The 16,285-nt window shown below is 39.0% G+C and overlaps 1 protein-coding gene across 1 annotated transcript in view; it reads right to left on the bottom strand.

Annotated features, from left to right (window-relative positions):
• The window catches only part of CSMD1 (CUB and Sushi multiple domains 1), a 2,040,038-nt gene that overhangs the window by 253,447 nt on the left and 1,770,306 nt on the right, over window positions 1–16,285 (bottom strand). The window contains exons 32-35 of the mRNA XM_032158987.2: window positions 16,198–16,285; window positions 12,171–12,284; window positions 10,277–10,372; window positions 499–702 (exon numbers count right to left, since the gene is read on the bottom strand). The exon at window positions 16,198–16,285 is cut by the window's right edge and continues 1 nt beyond it. Of these exons, the coding sequence (XP_032014878.1) occupies window positions 499–702; window positions 10,277–10,372; window positions 12,171–12,284; window positions 16,198–16,285 (502 nt within the window). The remainder of the gene's footprint in view (window positions 1–498; window positions 703–10,276; window positions 10,373–12,170; window positions 12,285–16,197) is intronic.

The following is a 16,285-nucleotide window of genomic DNA, read 5'->3' as shown; positions in this document are numbered from 1 at the left end:
TACAAATGATTCAAGTGCTAATCATGATCGCGGTAGAGTTTTCCACACAAAATGAAGCAGGTAAACTATAATTAACAAGGTCATTGTTATTCAGCCTGCATTTCCCTATTACTTTTCAAACATTGATCAGCACCAATTTATTAAAAGGACGTTACACAAGTAGTATACCAAATCAACATGATAATGATTTTTTCCCAAAACGAGATTATGTTCTATACCCATGACTTTAGAGTTGATGGCCTACTTCATAAATATGGAGAAGGGAAACATGCTTTATCCTTGTTAAGATGATGAGTTGTTTTATGAAACACAATAATTTTGGGGGTTTGGCTACTAACTCAATTATTTCCCATGAAACAAATTGCCCTTTAAATGGGTCATGAGCCAGATGGATTTACGTAGCCTGGATAGAAACACGAGAAGTAACTCTTTGGCACCACCACACAGTTCTGGTGGGCAGCCCCATGCCCGCGATTGCCGCTTAAGAACACTACTTACCCACACAACTGGGAATCGTGTCATTCCACTGTGCCAAGGCATTGGGCACGGACTGGCAGTGGAGCGCCGTGGAACCCTGAAGCAGGTATCCTGGGTTGCACTCGAATCGGACGATGGAGCCTGCCGAAAACTCAGAACCAATTCTCCTTCCGTATCTGGGCTCGGGGACAGAGCTGCATTGGGTGTCACTGGTACGAGGAACAGCTAGAAGCAAAGTACAGAACACAGTCATCTGTATCTCCATCAGCAAGCCAAGACGTTGTGTGGAAGGTGGGTTTAAGATGGGACCAAGGAGAGCTGATGCAGACAGAGACTTTAATAACACCTCCATCAATCGCTATAGAGAATGATTTGAGGAGCACGTTCCCAAGTGTACTTCGTCCTCAGGACCATCTCAGTGTCCTCACTTCAGATGACGAAAACGGCGTAAAAAGACTCAGTGCCTTATGAGGACTGATTGATATTCAGACAATTACATTTAATCGTCCTGCTAGTGATAATGAGATGACTAACCATGTGTACTTGTCCTCACAGGCCTCAGAGTCTAATGAGAAAAGCTACCATATGAAGGATTTGTTACAATATGGCCATTGTGATGTAATAAAAATCTTAAACTACCATCAGATCCAGCAATCCCACTTGTGTATGCTTATCTAAAGGAATTCAAATTGGGATCCCAAAGAAATATCGGTACTCTCACATTCATTGTAGCATTCTTCAAAATAGTCTAGATGTGCAAACAACCTAAATGTCCATCATCAGATGAACAGATAAAGAAAACGTGGAGGCCGGGCGCGGTGGCTCACGCTTGTAATCCCAGCACTTTGGGAGGCCGAGGCGGGCGGATCACGAGGTCAGGAGATCGAGACCACGGTGAAACCCCGTCTCTACTAAAAATACAAAAAATTAGCCGGGCGTGGTGGCGGGCGCCTGTAGTCCCAGCTACTCGGTGAGGCTGAGGCAGGAGAATGGCGTGAACCCGGGAGGCGGAGCTTGCAGTGAGCCGAACCCCCGCCACCGGCCCCAGCCTCCGGGCGACAGACCGAACCCCGTCCCCCAAAAAAAAAAAAAAAAAAGAAAACGTGGAGCAGATAAAAGAAGAAATTCTGCTATTTGTGATAACACGGATGAACCTTGAGGACATCGTGCTAAATGAAATAAGCAAATAAGCAGACACAGAAGGACGAATACCTTATGATTCTACTTCTTTTTTTTTTTTTTCCATAATTTTTTTTTTATTATACTTTAGGGTTTTAGGGTACATGTGCACAATGTGCAGGTTTGTTACATATGTATCCATGTGCCATGTTGATTTCCTGCACCCATTAACTCATCATTTAGCCTTATGATTCTACTTCTATGGGGAGATCTAAAGTAGTGGCACTCATAGAACCACACAGCTTTACAATGGTAGTTACTGCGGGCTGGGGAACAGGAAAACGGGAAGTAAGTGTTGAGCGGGTATAAAGGTTCATTTTCATAAAATGAGTACGCCCTGGAGATCTCCTCTACAGCACTGTGTTTATAGTTGGGAGGGTAGATTTTCTAATGAGAACACCTGCTCCACGTGCCATCATGTTGCATTTAGTCCTCCCTAAAGTCACCTAGGATGAGCTCAAATCTTAACAAGCCTCGACGGGGTGCAGTGGCTCACACCTGTAATCCCAGCACTTTGGGAGGCCAAGGAGGGTGGATCACTTGAGGTTGAGAGTTCGAGGCCAGCCTGGCCAAAAGGGTGAAACCCCATCTCTACTAAAAATACAAAAATTAGCTGGGCATGGTGCCACATGTCTGTAATCCCAGCTGCTCGGGAGTCTGAGGCAGGAGAATCGCTTCTACCTGGGAGGCATAAGTTGCAGTGAGCCAAGATCGCACCACTGCACTCCAGCCTGGGCGACAGAATGAGACTCTGTCTCCAAAAAAAATAAATAAAATAAAAAATGAAAAAATAGCAAGCCCCTCCACTTCTCTCTTGAAGAGACTTTCCTAGGTTCTGCAAAATGGGTGGCCTTCATTTTTGCAGCAAGCGAAAACCCAGGTATATGGAATGACGCCTGTGTATCTCCTTGTCTTTGGATAGTGGGTACTGACAGGTGAGTATCAGTGCAATGTGTGGGTGAGATAACTATTCAGGTTGTATGGCAGAAATTACCACCTACAGGAGACATTCCTGTTTGTCAAAAGGAGTGTGGGGTTAAGATTAAAAAATACTTCAATTGGCAAACTCTGAAAATAGTAATGCGCTTTGAAATTTGCGTATTTTGTTTTTGTCCTCTGCAATGGAAAAGACAGTATTTAGGTCCTGTCTCTGGGATTCTATCCTCCTCATTCCTCGTGTTTCTTCATCCTAAATGCACAGCACTTTAACTGAATGTGCTCGTGTACTCATTTTCTCTTAAAATAACCCTTCTATCTTCCCAAAGCTTTTTCTAACACACTGGAATCTGTTTTATTTATTTTCCATTGAATCAAACCAACGACAGACATGATTTGGGTAACTGCTGCTGGGGAAGCAGTTCCATGAAAATGGAAATTGGCACTTTATTTGGATTAAATGACGTTTCAATTTGGTGTTGAGATATTTTCTATCAGAAGGCAAAATTAATAAAAGTGTCTACCTTTCTAACAGCACTGAGGTGGAAAATAATTAATGATTTATCAGAATCATTCTTTTCCAAGCTAGAAACGAAATACAGGAAAACTATAATATTCTATTACAGGTCGAGTATCCTTTATCTGAAATGTTTGGTGTTTCAGGTTTCGAATTCTTAGAGATTTTGGAATATTTGCAGAAACATAATGAGATATCTTAGGGATGGGACCCAAGTGTAAACATGAAATTCATTTATGTCTAATACATGCCTTATACACATAGCCGGATACACCTTCTACACGTGCTTTATCCTTGTTAAGATGATGACCTGGTTTATGGAACACAGTAATTTGTTATGGTTTGGCTACTACTCAATTGTTTCCCATAAAACAAGTTGCCCTTTAAATGGGTCATGAGTCAGATGGATTTATGTAGCCTGGAGAGAGGCACGAGAAGCAGTGCTTTGGCACCACGGAGAAGTTCTGGTGGGAAGCCATTTTATACAATATTTTATATTTTAAAATACAAATACAATATTTTAAATAATTTTGTGCATGAGACAAAGGGTTGACTGCATTTTCTATTGTGATTCGTCCATCACATGAGGTCAGGTGTGAAATTTTTCCTTTGTGGAGTCATGTTGGTGCTGAAAACATATCAGATTTTGGAGCATTTTGGATTTTGGATATTCAGATTAGGGATGATCAATCCATATAACAAAATATTTCTTGAAATTATTTGTGTCATATTTGTATGCTTGAGTATTTTGTTAGAGTTGAAAAATGGTGTGAAGAAAAAAAAAGATATCCCATAGAGGCTTCCACAATCATCTCAAGGATCTTCCACAAAATGAAGAACTATTGCCAGTTTTTCTACTTAATGCTGGATTGCTTACAAAATACCTGCTATTATGGCAAAGGTTCCACTTATCTAAGAGGCTTCAGGTATTGCATCTCTCTCTTGTATATTTGGGAGCTATACAAATATATTTGAGAGCTATGCAAACATATTTGTATCTTTGAGAGATACAGGGTATATCTTTCCAAGTTCCCAAAATGAGGAGAGATACAGCACCAAGGGTCATTTGTACACAAGTCACGATTAACTTTCTTCATGAACTTCATAGTGGTCTATTTTCAAGGAAAATGACAATAAATGAATAACACCTGCATCTGGATAACTTGATGAAGAATGTTTTTTAGAGGAAGAAGTTTGGAAAGTGAGGAGACCGATTTTAAGTATTTGAGACAGTAGGACAGGGAGAAGCTGTGGCATTGAGACATCACAGCTCCATGGAATGTCTGGGAAGGTGGTGGGTGGAAATCAGACCGTGCTCTGTAACTTCATCCTCCCTGCCAGTCCTCTGGCTCTGGCCCTTCACCTGGACATTTCAGACGGCATCCAAGAGAAAAATTCTATTGTCTGTCGTCATCATTCTCTACCCTTTAGTAAAGATTTCACACTGCTGTGAAGCCAAATTGAAATCAGCCCAGTGGAAAAGTGAGCAGGAATGAGGCCAGCCTGGAATAGAGGGTGATCAGCAAAGTGATTGACTTCTCAGGCCGGACAACCATGTTTCTTCAGAGGCAGAATGTCCTCCTCTGAGGCTTTGAGGTGCTGAAAGTGGGAAACAGCGCGAATGTGTGCACATCTGTCGGGAAAAGCCGGAAGCGTATTGTGACAGGTTTGATGATGATCACCCTTCAAAACCAGAAATGCTCTAAGCTACAGATACATGCTGCCCCTTTACTGCACCTCTGTTACGGTCGATGTGAAAACCACAACAACAATAATAAAATAAATCTGAATGCACGTAGGACTCACTTGCAATACCTAAATGAAGCAGTTTTCTTTTTGATGTAGTGACTGAGGGACATTTTCTATCTCAAAATCACTCCCCTCTCATCGTTGAAAAATCAGGTTGGACAAGCCATTACTAGTCAACGAATTAAAACATATATCACTGAATTGCAAGCAAAATTTTACATTTATTCTTCTTTGCAAAGAATATGCATTTTATAAGCTCTTGATACAAATGTGAGTTTTTAGATGTGGAAAACCAACGAAGCCATATAATTCATGCCATCTAAAAAGAAGAAACCAAGGGAAAATCAATCAAAACATGTATTTGCCTGCCCAAAAATAACCTCAAGTAAAGAAACACTTAATGTACATCTTTCCTACCCAAACTGAGAAAAAAATATTTCTGTTTATGTTTTCAGGAGACCATTCGATTAACTATTTTATTTTATTTTATTTTACTTTATTTTTGAGGTGGAGTCTCTTTCTGTCACCCAAGGTGGAGTACAGTGGTGTGATCTAGGCTTGCTACAATCTCCATCTCCCAGGTTCAAGCAATTCTCCTGCCTCAGCATCTCAAAAAGCTGAGACTACAGGCACACGCCACCACACTTGGCTAATAATGTTTTTTTTTTTGTACTTTTAGTAGAGATGGGATTTCGCCATGTTAACCAGGCTGGTCTCGACCTCCGGAGCTCAGACAATCCGCCTGCCTTGGCCTCCGGAAGTGCTAGGATTACAGGCATGAGCCACCACGACTGGCCTAATTAACTATATTTCCATGAATGCTAAAGAGACCGAGTCTTTCCAGCAGAAGACCCTGGAAGAAGAAGCCTTGAGCTCCTGAACCTGGGGCGCAGGTGCTACTTCAGGTGAGGAGCCTGGCAGAGGAGAGCCCAGGTTAGAGATGGTGACCCGGGAAACATGACTTGAAAAAGTCCTGGCCAATAGACATTTATAAGCTGGACACTGCAGAAGGGGTTCAATATAGAAACATGGTTTCCTTTTCCCCTTAAAATGTACAGTAAATCCTTGCAGTTTACTCATTTTGGTGTGAGTGTGTGATTTGGAAGGAACTGAAAGCAGCATTGAATTCTACGTTGAAACAAATTACAGAAATAGGCTTTTTATGAAAACAGCCAGGCATAAATATGAGACAATTGAAAAAAGTAGCATTGATGAGGTACTGTCCAACATGAAGGTTTACTGAGTCACAGTCAGTCACGCACATCAGAGGGATGCGGGAGAAGACAGGGCAGGATGGGCAGCTGTGACCACCCTGCCTCAAATCCACAGGAGCCTTGGAGCAGGCAGGAAAGAGAAGGATGTGGGCTCTGCCTCCCTTGGCCTCTGTTTTCAGGCAGATCGATTCTAATGTTGAAAGACATGAATTACGGGCCAAAGCAAAGTCTCTAAATGCAATGTAATTACTTAATGGCATAGAATCAATGGCCTCTTTTAATCCTGGAAGAAGCAGACTGTGCTGGAGTTACTAAGAAACGGTTTGTGTGATGTTCAGCTTTTGCATTGTGTCTAAGAATATGTTGATTTTAGGTGTAATATATTTTCTGTGAAATGACAAAATCCCTAAACCTGTATAACCACAGCCAATCATGCAGGTCCTGCCAGTCCCTGCTTGACGGTACAAGGCCAGGGAACTTAGGGAGTAGAAGGGAAGCTACAGGAGTCTCCTCCACTGTGAACACTCAAGGAATTCCTGGGAGCTAAGAAACTGGTATAAAACACTTTCTGCTTGATGCCAAAAAGCAAATGTACAAAGCTGAACATGTTCAACATTTAAAAGCAAGAATTGTGTATCTCCCCTGTCTTCAAGAAAGCTTGCTAATGCAGGGAAAAAATGTAGTCATGGTTCAGACTTGGAATATTTAAACTGTCAGAGGTGTTTGATCCAGAGTGACTCCATCTTCAATAGGGGCTGTGTAAAAGGAGGTTGAGACGTGCTAGGCTAAATTCACAGGAGGTCAGGTGTTCTAAGTCACAGGATGAGATAGGAGGTCGGCACAAAGTATAGGTCACAAAGACCTTGCTGATAAAAAGACGCCTTAAAGAAGCCGGCCTAAATCCACCAAAACCAAGATGGTGACTAAAGTGACCTCTGGTCATCCCCACTGCTCATTATATACTAATTATAATGTATTAGCATGCTAAAAGACACTCCCACCGGCACCGTGACAGTTTACAAATGCCATGGCAATGCCAGAAGTTACCCTAAAGGGTCTAAAAAGGAGAGAAACCCTAGTTGAAGGAATTGTCTACCGCTTTCCCAGAAAACTCACTAATAAACCACCCCTCATTTAGCATACAATCAAGAAATAATAGCAAGTATAAGCAGCTGAGTGGCCCACGCCGCTGCTCTATGGAGTAGCCATTCTTCATTCCTTAACTTTCCTAATTAACTTGCTCTCACTTTACTCTGTGGACTCGCCCCAAATTCTTTCTTGCGTAACTCCCAAGAACCTCCCTTGGGGTCTGGATCCGGACCCCTTTCCTGTAACAAAACCATTACAGATACTCTTATACTTCAGGAGGGGAATAATTAGATTTCTTTTCATGCCAGCTTCTCACCATAGCTTTAGCTTCTCAATTCTATTTGATTATATCACAGGTGAGGAAGTGGTTGCTGATTCAGAGGGGGGTGAAAGGTTGGGCGGGCAGGACTCATGCCTGAGCCACAGCTGCAAACAGTGCTCGATTATCACTGAAATGTGTTGGTAATGCAGGTCACTCATCTCAGTCTCCATACCGCTCCTTCAATCACTGGAGACCAGCGAGTTGTGAGCACTGCATTCCTGGGAGAGCAGATAATGACCATGTCCGTTCATTCAACGGCACCAAACTAAAGATAAGGGAAGCTCCTGGCAAGTGCTGGCTCACCATGGATACATCCATGCTGAAGGGTTATCCCGTGTTTCATTCTGAACGGTCACTCAGAACAGCCTTCTCTGGGGCACCCCATGATCTCACTCACACCTTCTTCTCTCATGCTTTCCAAATGAACCCTTCTGCTCTCCGGCAGTGTGGAAAACACACAAAAACCCAGCATTTGCATAGATTAACTAGAATACTGCATTAAAAGCCCTCTAGACTTACATTGCTTCACAAGTTCAGAAAGATGGTAACATCATCGTTAATTCTGTCTTCACATTACTAACCATGATTACATAAGGGGTGGGAAGCAGAGGGCTAAAGACCATGATCTGTGCATGTCTGGAGTCACACACACGTTTTTTTGCACACTGACGCTGTTGCAAACATTTTTCAGTGCAGTCCCCACCAGCTCTTTATAACAGAACTACGTCTGTTAACAAGGGTTAGGTATCCTACAACCATGGAAATCATAAAGTCTTGTGCAATTTGAAGCTGAATTTGTTAATGAATGAAGCTGTAGTGGTGTATGAAAGCACTGTTTAGAATATTTTTATATAATATAGTTCAAATAATTTTTAGGCTTCAGTGGAACTACTGTCTTTCAAGAAGCAATGTTCAATTTAACTTTTCATGTGTATGCAAAACTTTTACCACTCCCACTGAGTAATTTATAAGTTGCATCTATGATTCTAGTTCTTTACTTCCAAAAAAAACTTAGTTTTGATAAAAAGACCTCAATTTTTTGCAAAAATACACTAGTAGGAGGAAAGCAAGAGAAGGAGGTATATTAGAAATTTATAAAATATTGACGATGTTAGAGTGATTATATACTCTTGGGGACAAGAAAAATAAATTTCCTCTATAAATGATGTTCTTTTCTTTCTACTTTTCCGTATCTTTGACATTTTGATGAAAACATATTACTTTAAATAAGCATAATTTTTAAAATACATGCCTTCCAAGGACAACATTTGAATATAAGACACCAGGATATTTGCATGCAATATATTGTCTGATGATCGGATAGACTTTATAATCTTTATCAAAAACCAAAGAAAGCCCCTTAAAAAGGCAGACAAGGTCAGTTACTTGAGTGTTTCCAGGAGAAAAAATGTTCAGGCAGCCCAGTTTCTTTACACATCTCACAAACTTTGGTCTAAACACGACTCTGCTTTTGCAAAGCCAGAATTTATTTGAAAAAATTAGAAGTAGTAAGAGACGGGTTGTTTCAACAGGCCACTCTCTAATAAAGTCCATTTTTAAAAACTACTGGGTAATTATTTATATTTTAACAAAAGGTGTAACTTATAACCACTTAACTCCTTTTAATGCATTAGCATCTCCATTCATCCAATGGCTACTTACACAGGATCAGAGAGATCTTTGTCTCCTGATTAACTGTTAAGCATCATCCTCATTCTCTTCCCATTACTCTTTAAATTATCTAACTGCTGAATACTGAAGGATTTTTACACTGAACTGTTTTGAGGTCATGAATTTCCCAATTTGAGATGATTAGAAATTATTGATAAATAATATAACATTGTTATACCCCATCTTTTTAAAAAATACATAATAATTATCAGTAATGTTTTCCGGAGGAATCTTTATTAAAGGAAAGAAACCATTGCTAAGAAAAAATTTTTCTCCAGATCTGAAGAAAATACTTAATAGTGGCCATTAGTATCTGCAGCCTCCCACAAAATCGAGACCTAGAAAAACTAAGTATTGCTTCTTATTTTTTGAACACACAGTTTATCTCTGAACATGATCACTTCTTCCAGATCTCAACCTTTACAGTCATGACAAGCTCCATCCAAAGACTGACTCCAAGCTTCTGAAAATGTATGAACAGTTTATGTGGTCATTTTTTTCAAGGCAAAACAAAAGTGAAACATATTAGGAGAAAATTATTTACTTTTCAGAATCTTTGAGCAATCTCAAATATTTTTTAAAAGGTTTAAATTAAAAAATAAGTATAAAGGTGTAAAAGTACCAAAAGTAAATAAAACATACACAAAATAGGTATTTAGTTAGGATAAGAGATGCATGCGTGATATTTTGTTTTTTGTTTTGTTAAATTTCCATTTAAGCTTAGTTTTTATAATAAAATGTGAAACTGTATAATGCATTTTAAATATATTTCCTATGTTGTTACTAAGATCTAAACTATTACAAAATATGTAATTAGATAAAATACTGTATTTGAAATCATCTTATGAGATGTGAAGAGCTACAGAAAGGTAATATGATCAATATTTATTCCATTCTAGTGCCCGATAGATTAGATATTATTGTTTTTGTAGTAGAAATATGAGTTTCAACTGTCAAAAAATTGTAATATTTTTATTAAATAATTTTATTATAAACATACGAACACATTCAGCTCCTTAAATATTACAAAAATGCAACTGAGATGGTTTGAGTGTTTTGTCTGAGACTAGCAGCATCAGCAAAGACCACAGTGACATGTGGAGACATGTGGAGTGACTTTACCTTGATACACGAAGTGGAAGCCCCTGGCAGAGGCACCGCTCTTTGCACTGAATCGGAGCAGAATCTGATTTGACGTAGCCAAAGGCAATGTTTCTCCTGGAAATGAAAACACAGACAATACATGGGATCCAGAAGACACACAGCACCGTGGAGGACAGTAGTATTTTGGAAAATGGTGATAAACTTGAAATTTCACATTTATTTTTTGAACTTTTAAAACATTTTCACTTTGTGGTTTAAAACTCAAATATGTTGTTTTTATAAAGATTTAAAAACTCTGTCCTAGGCAAGAATAGGCAGTGCATTTGATTAAAATATACCATAATCATTATTTCGCTTATGATTTCTTTTGAAGAAAGCACCAATGGTAGGCCCATATAATAGAGGAGACAGAAGTAAAGGGTGAATCATTTGCTCAGAATCACCTTAATTTGATTTTAGTTAAAATTAAAAGAATTTTACTTAAAATTTTTAAAAAAGTAACTGAATCCAAAGATGATTTTTTAAAAATTAAAAGATTCAGAAAAGGCCTTCTGAAGTATATTTTTAACCTTTAAAAGCACATATAGGCCAGGTGCGGTGGCTCACACCTGTAATCCTAGCACTTTGGGAGGCTGAAGCTGGTGGATCACTTGATGCCAGGAGTTTGAGACCAGCCTGGCCAACATGGGGAAATCACGTCTCTACTAAAAATACAAAAATTAGCCAGGCGTGGTGGTGCGTGCCTGTAATCCCAGACATTCAGGAGGCTGAGGCAGGAGAATCGCTTGAATCTGGGAGATGGAGGTTGCAGTGAGCCAAGATGGTGCCACTGCACTCTAGCCTGGGCAACAGAGTGAGTGAGGCTTTGTCTCACAAAATAATAATAATAATAAAAATAAAAATATATAAAGGTACATATAAAATGTGGAAGAGTCTGTCTCAAGCAGTGGTGGAAGGTGTGTGAATTGGCATAAGCTTTTCAGAGTACAATGTGTTACTAATAACCAACATATTTAACATGTATCCTCTGATGCATTCTTAGATTACACCATTGAAGCTTGGTAGAAAATAACAAAACATAGGTCTTAAGACTTTTAGTTAAAAATAAAATAGTGAAAACCTGGAAATATAATCAAATCTTAACCTTAATTGGTCAAAGCTTGTGATGCATATCATTTACTAGGCAAATTAGTAAATATACTCGGTACCAAATTGATTTAGTAAATGATGAAAATGTATCAGTACAAATAAGGGTAGGTCATCAGTTAAAAGTGGGGTTAAATTGTGCTATATTAAACCGATAGAATACCATTCAGAACTTAGAGTAAGGGCATTGGGTGCATACAGTGTTTGTTAGAGACAGATTTCTATATGTGATTTTAACGGTAAGAATGGGATAAAAATAAGCTGTGAAATAACATTCCATATTTTATGGGGCTCATGCGTGTTTGTGTGCATGTGTGGATACATGTATGCATGTATATATGTGAACATGTGTACATGTGTGGCTATTAATGGGTCTCTCTATGTAGGATTTACAGGCTTAGAATGATTTAGACCGAAATGTTAATCGTTTTGAGCTCCAGAAGGGAGGTTAAGACACATGGGATACAAAAACACGGATGATAGTTGATTATCCTACCCTCTTTTTCGGATCTTTGCCCCTTTTACTGAGATAAATATTATATTTTCTGCAATCTTAGTAAGATGATAAAAGCAGGTGATTTTATGTATGAGATAAGAACACTTTTGAGATCTTGCATCTAAAATAAGATTTTTCTAAGCACACACGCACATTCAAAAATGATTACATTTCTCATTCATTAAAACAAAGCAAAAGAAATACACAAGCTAAAAATTAATCCTCCTAGCTTTCTAAACTAAATTAAGGGCAAAATTCTTTAAGACTTACCTGAGTGAGACCCCGAGAGCGAGCTGAGAAGTCTGGCCTGTGCATGGGTTCCATCAAACAATTCTGCCAAATCATTCAGGGCCGTCTGGAAATAGGCAAACTGTCCAAAGACAACTAAAAAATAAGAGATGGGATGTTGGCACAAGATGCTCTAAGAAAACAAAATGGAGATTTTTGATTTTACTGAATATCTATTAATTGCCCCAAAGGATCATTATCCTAAGAATCCGGTAAAAAATAAATATTAACTTATTTTCTCTACTTTCTAAGTTTTCAGTTGACGAAACTATTTTACTTTGCTTCTTCACTTTTGGCGTTTAATAAAAGAAAAAATACTGTTTTATTTCAAATTTGAACATTAAGTGAGGAATGTTTTTGTTTTAATAAACACAACGTTAAGAATATCTGGGCTGGATGTGGTGGCTCACGCCTGTAATCCCAACACTTTGGGAAGCTGAGGCAGGTGGATCACCTTCAGGTCAGGAGTTCGCGACCAGCCTGGCCAACATGGTGAAACCCTGTTTCCACTAAAAATACAAAAATCAGCAGGGCTTGGTGGTGGGTGCCTATAATCCCAGGTACTCCGGAGGGTGAGGCAGGAGAATCACTTGAACCTGGAAGGCAGATGTTGTAATGAGCTGAGATTGTGCCACTGCACTCCAGCCTGGGCAACAGAGTGAGGCTCTGTCTCAGTAAAAAAAAAAAAAGAATATCTGTAAAGGCTTCCCTATATTTTCAAATATTTAGCAACATTTTATTCAATGAAAAATAAGCAAAGGATCAAACCCCATGATGATTTGATGAGGAATTTAAAATTCCTCACAAAAGATTATTATAATGCCAAATTCACATTAATACATTGCCGTATTCATACAAACTGACTTATACACGTGATTCTGTGGCATATAATAGGAATCCCTTGCTGTTTTCCACTCTACAATTTCATTTATCCTACAGGTTATGAAAGTTGTGTGAACACACAACCTCCAAGTAAAACGTAACTACATACTTTGTGACTTCAAATTTAACTGATGCTGTGTATTCAGATTGATGATACAGAGGGCCTTTATATATGCAGGAAAACCTGTGATTTGGTATATATTTACAAGCAATGAACAACTAATCCTTTTCTTATTTATTGTAAGATTTGCACTACAATCATTCTAACCCATTATGAATAAGAAATGGAGGTGTGTGCACTAGTTGTGTGTGTCAGAATTCCAATGGAAAGAATTACTGTTATCATTTGTTAGTATCACGGAAGGAATCTAACTCTAACAGTGTGTGTGCCCATGTGTGTATAGACACACACACACACACACACATTTATGTAACCGAATCCATACACACATATCTAATATAACTTGTCTTTTAAGATTTTATAATTTCCTAGAGAAAAACACAAAGAAGGCATGTAGGCTAGGTGAATTTTCCCAACAGATGAAACGCTCTAAAAACTTTTTTTCAGAAATTAGAGAGGGAGAGGACTGAATGATTTCTCTACAGATCTTGCTCATACGATCCTAATCCACCCACCACCTCCCCAAGTTCATTATATTTTTATCATATTGGAGGCCAAAAACTTGGGTCACAGAAGTGAATCATCCATAGATAATTTCTACTCTTTTTCAAGAAATATTTAGCTGCCATTCACCTCATACCAGAAACTAAGGAAAAAGGAGGGAAGGCGATATTGACATGGTCCCAGGACTATCACGCTCGACCGTGTTTGGTAATGTCCAATACAAACATGGATTTTGAGTACAAGATGTCAGAAGCCAGAATGTCCAGCTCATCCTGGACATGGCCCCAACGTCTTCCTTGAGGAGCCTCCTTCACCTGGGTTCTAACCCGTCACTCACACTCAGCCCCAGTGAGCAAACTCAATTGCCAAGACAGAAAAGCTGTTCAGTGCTATCTACGCTGCTGCCGGAAATCATGAGAATGTGATGAGAAGAACAAACAAAGGGTTATGGGGCTTCAGCCGCGGGAACCGTCAATGCTTCACGGCGTGGGGATGGCACTGTCACTAGTTCTTCAAGAAGGATTCGTGGAAGAATGGAACATAAGAAATTATATCAGCAAATGGAAGACAAAAAGCAAAATGGTGGAGGGGACAAATGCAGCAAATAGTCAACTTCAGCTAACACTCCGTGGATAAAAAACAAACAGGGAGATTGGAATGCAAAGGCCTGTGGCAAGGATCTCAAAGGCCACCCTGAAAACAAACACTTTGCTCCATAAGTAACAGGAGTGACTAAGAATGTTTATCACGATACTAACCTGCTTAGATTTGTGTTTTAGAAAGAATTCTTGGCTATGCTTTTGGATGAGATAGAGGAAACTGGGTTATCTGAAGACCTGGCTTATTAATAATATCGCTTCCCATTTTCAGCCTGTGTTGACAGACAGGGAGCAGCCTCTTCCTACCTGGTAAGGATCACATTACCCCGTAGTATCTGGATTGCACGTCTGCCTCACCCCCCACCATAAGCCTGCCTGGGACATGGGCCAGATTCCTTTCATCTTTGCATCCCTGAACTTACAAATACTGTGAGATTAATTATTTAATTAGTTTATTTCTCAGGAAAGAGTAAGGAATGGGGGATGAAAGCAAAGGATGAGACAGAATGCATATTCATTAAAGATTCACTATAACTATGTTATTCCACACTGAAGCTTTCTGCCAGATAGGATGTGATCGTTTGTGTGATTAGACTTTTCAGATTGGGAAATTATAATCAATATTTAGGATGTGAGTACGACTTTTTTAGCTGAAAAATTTTAATTGTGTAATGATGACAACAATATTTTGTATTTAACTAGAATCATAGAATATGGCTGCTAAATTCCATTGTAATAAATATATTTTCTCACATATCCATGATCAGAAGACTTTTTTGTGAAGATCAGGGGAATACTGCTGAGCATTTAGGTAAAAAAATAAATTTATTTCATTCAAATTCAGAATTAAGGCTGAAGTTAAATGAGGGACTTTAAAGAATTTGGTCCAACTTAAAAAATTGGAATCCAGAACCCATTTTAAGTATTATTGTCCATTTATCTTAACAAAGGGAACAGCAAGACCTGGGGAGGGTGTGCATTAAATTCGTAAGAGGCCTGGGAATCATAACACAATAGAAGTTTACAAAAATAATGTGTCCTACACACAAGTTTCTTACCCATCAAACAACTTTCTTGTCATATGTTAAAAATGCTTTACCTCAAATACGTCTAACATTAGAATTTTTACCTGCTTTATATGCAGAGTGAGTGATTGCTGTCTCAGACATAAATAAAAACCTTGACTATGTAGCGTTTTTGATTTTCCTGTTGGAAAGAGGGAAGTAGTCTTCAAAATGATGACAGCTACTATCTGGTTTACTCCAGAAAAGAATCCGATCCCAGATAAATTGTCCTGGCCAAGAGTGAGAGTGAGCATTGGATAAATGAAGTGCAGAGCGACTAGGGAAGGGCCTTCTGGAAATGAAGTCATTTTGGAAAATCAGCTGGAATTGGAAGCAATGTTTAGGAGGGAGATAGAAAGTCAGGGTTCAGCAGGTGAAATAGTCAGGACTCTGCCTGCTTCTCCATCCCTGAGCACTTACAGGTTGACTCAAGGATGCAGTGATTTCCATCATGATCTGCTTACGTGCCGTTCGTGCACAGACACGCACACAGTGTTCTGACCCACCCTCTACTTTATGAGAAATCCTCCCTTGCTCATAAAAACAACTAATTGAAAGAACAATGTTTGGGAAACCTAAGAAGAAAGCCAAATTAATACTCTCTGATCATTCTGGATCATAACCCTAGAGGGGACTGTAAGCATTAATATCACGTTGGTAAAAGGATTGTAATGGACGTTGAGTGGGATATGTTTGGAAGGCCTGCTACTTAAATGCAACTCATTTGCTTTTATATGAACTATTTCACTAATCTCTAGAATACTTGTTTATCAAATGACAGAAAAATTAACCCTGAAAGGAAATATGACAATGAATTAAAAATAAAAGGACATCCTTACCGAATTCCTTTGGTACCGTGATGTAATAGACGCATACTTCACCAGCTGTGTAATTATGGGGGTAGTTTGGTGATAAAACTACCCCTTC

This window comes from Hylobates moloch, unplaced genomic scaffold (assembly GCF_009828535.3).
Source record: "Hylobates moloch isolate HMO894 unplaced genomic scaffold, HMol_V3 SCAFFOLD_8, whole genome shotgun sequence".
Lineage (NCBI taxonomy): Eukaryota > Metazoa > Chordata > Mammalia > Primates > Hylobatidae > Hylobates > Hylobates moloch.
This window is presented reverse-complemented; position numbering and strand designations above follow the sequence as displayed.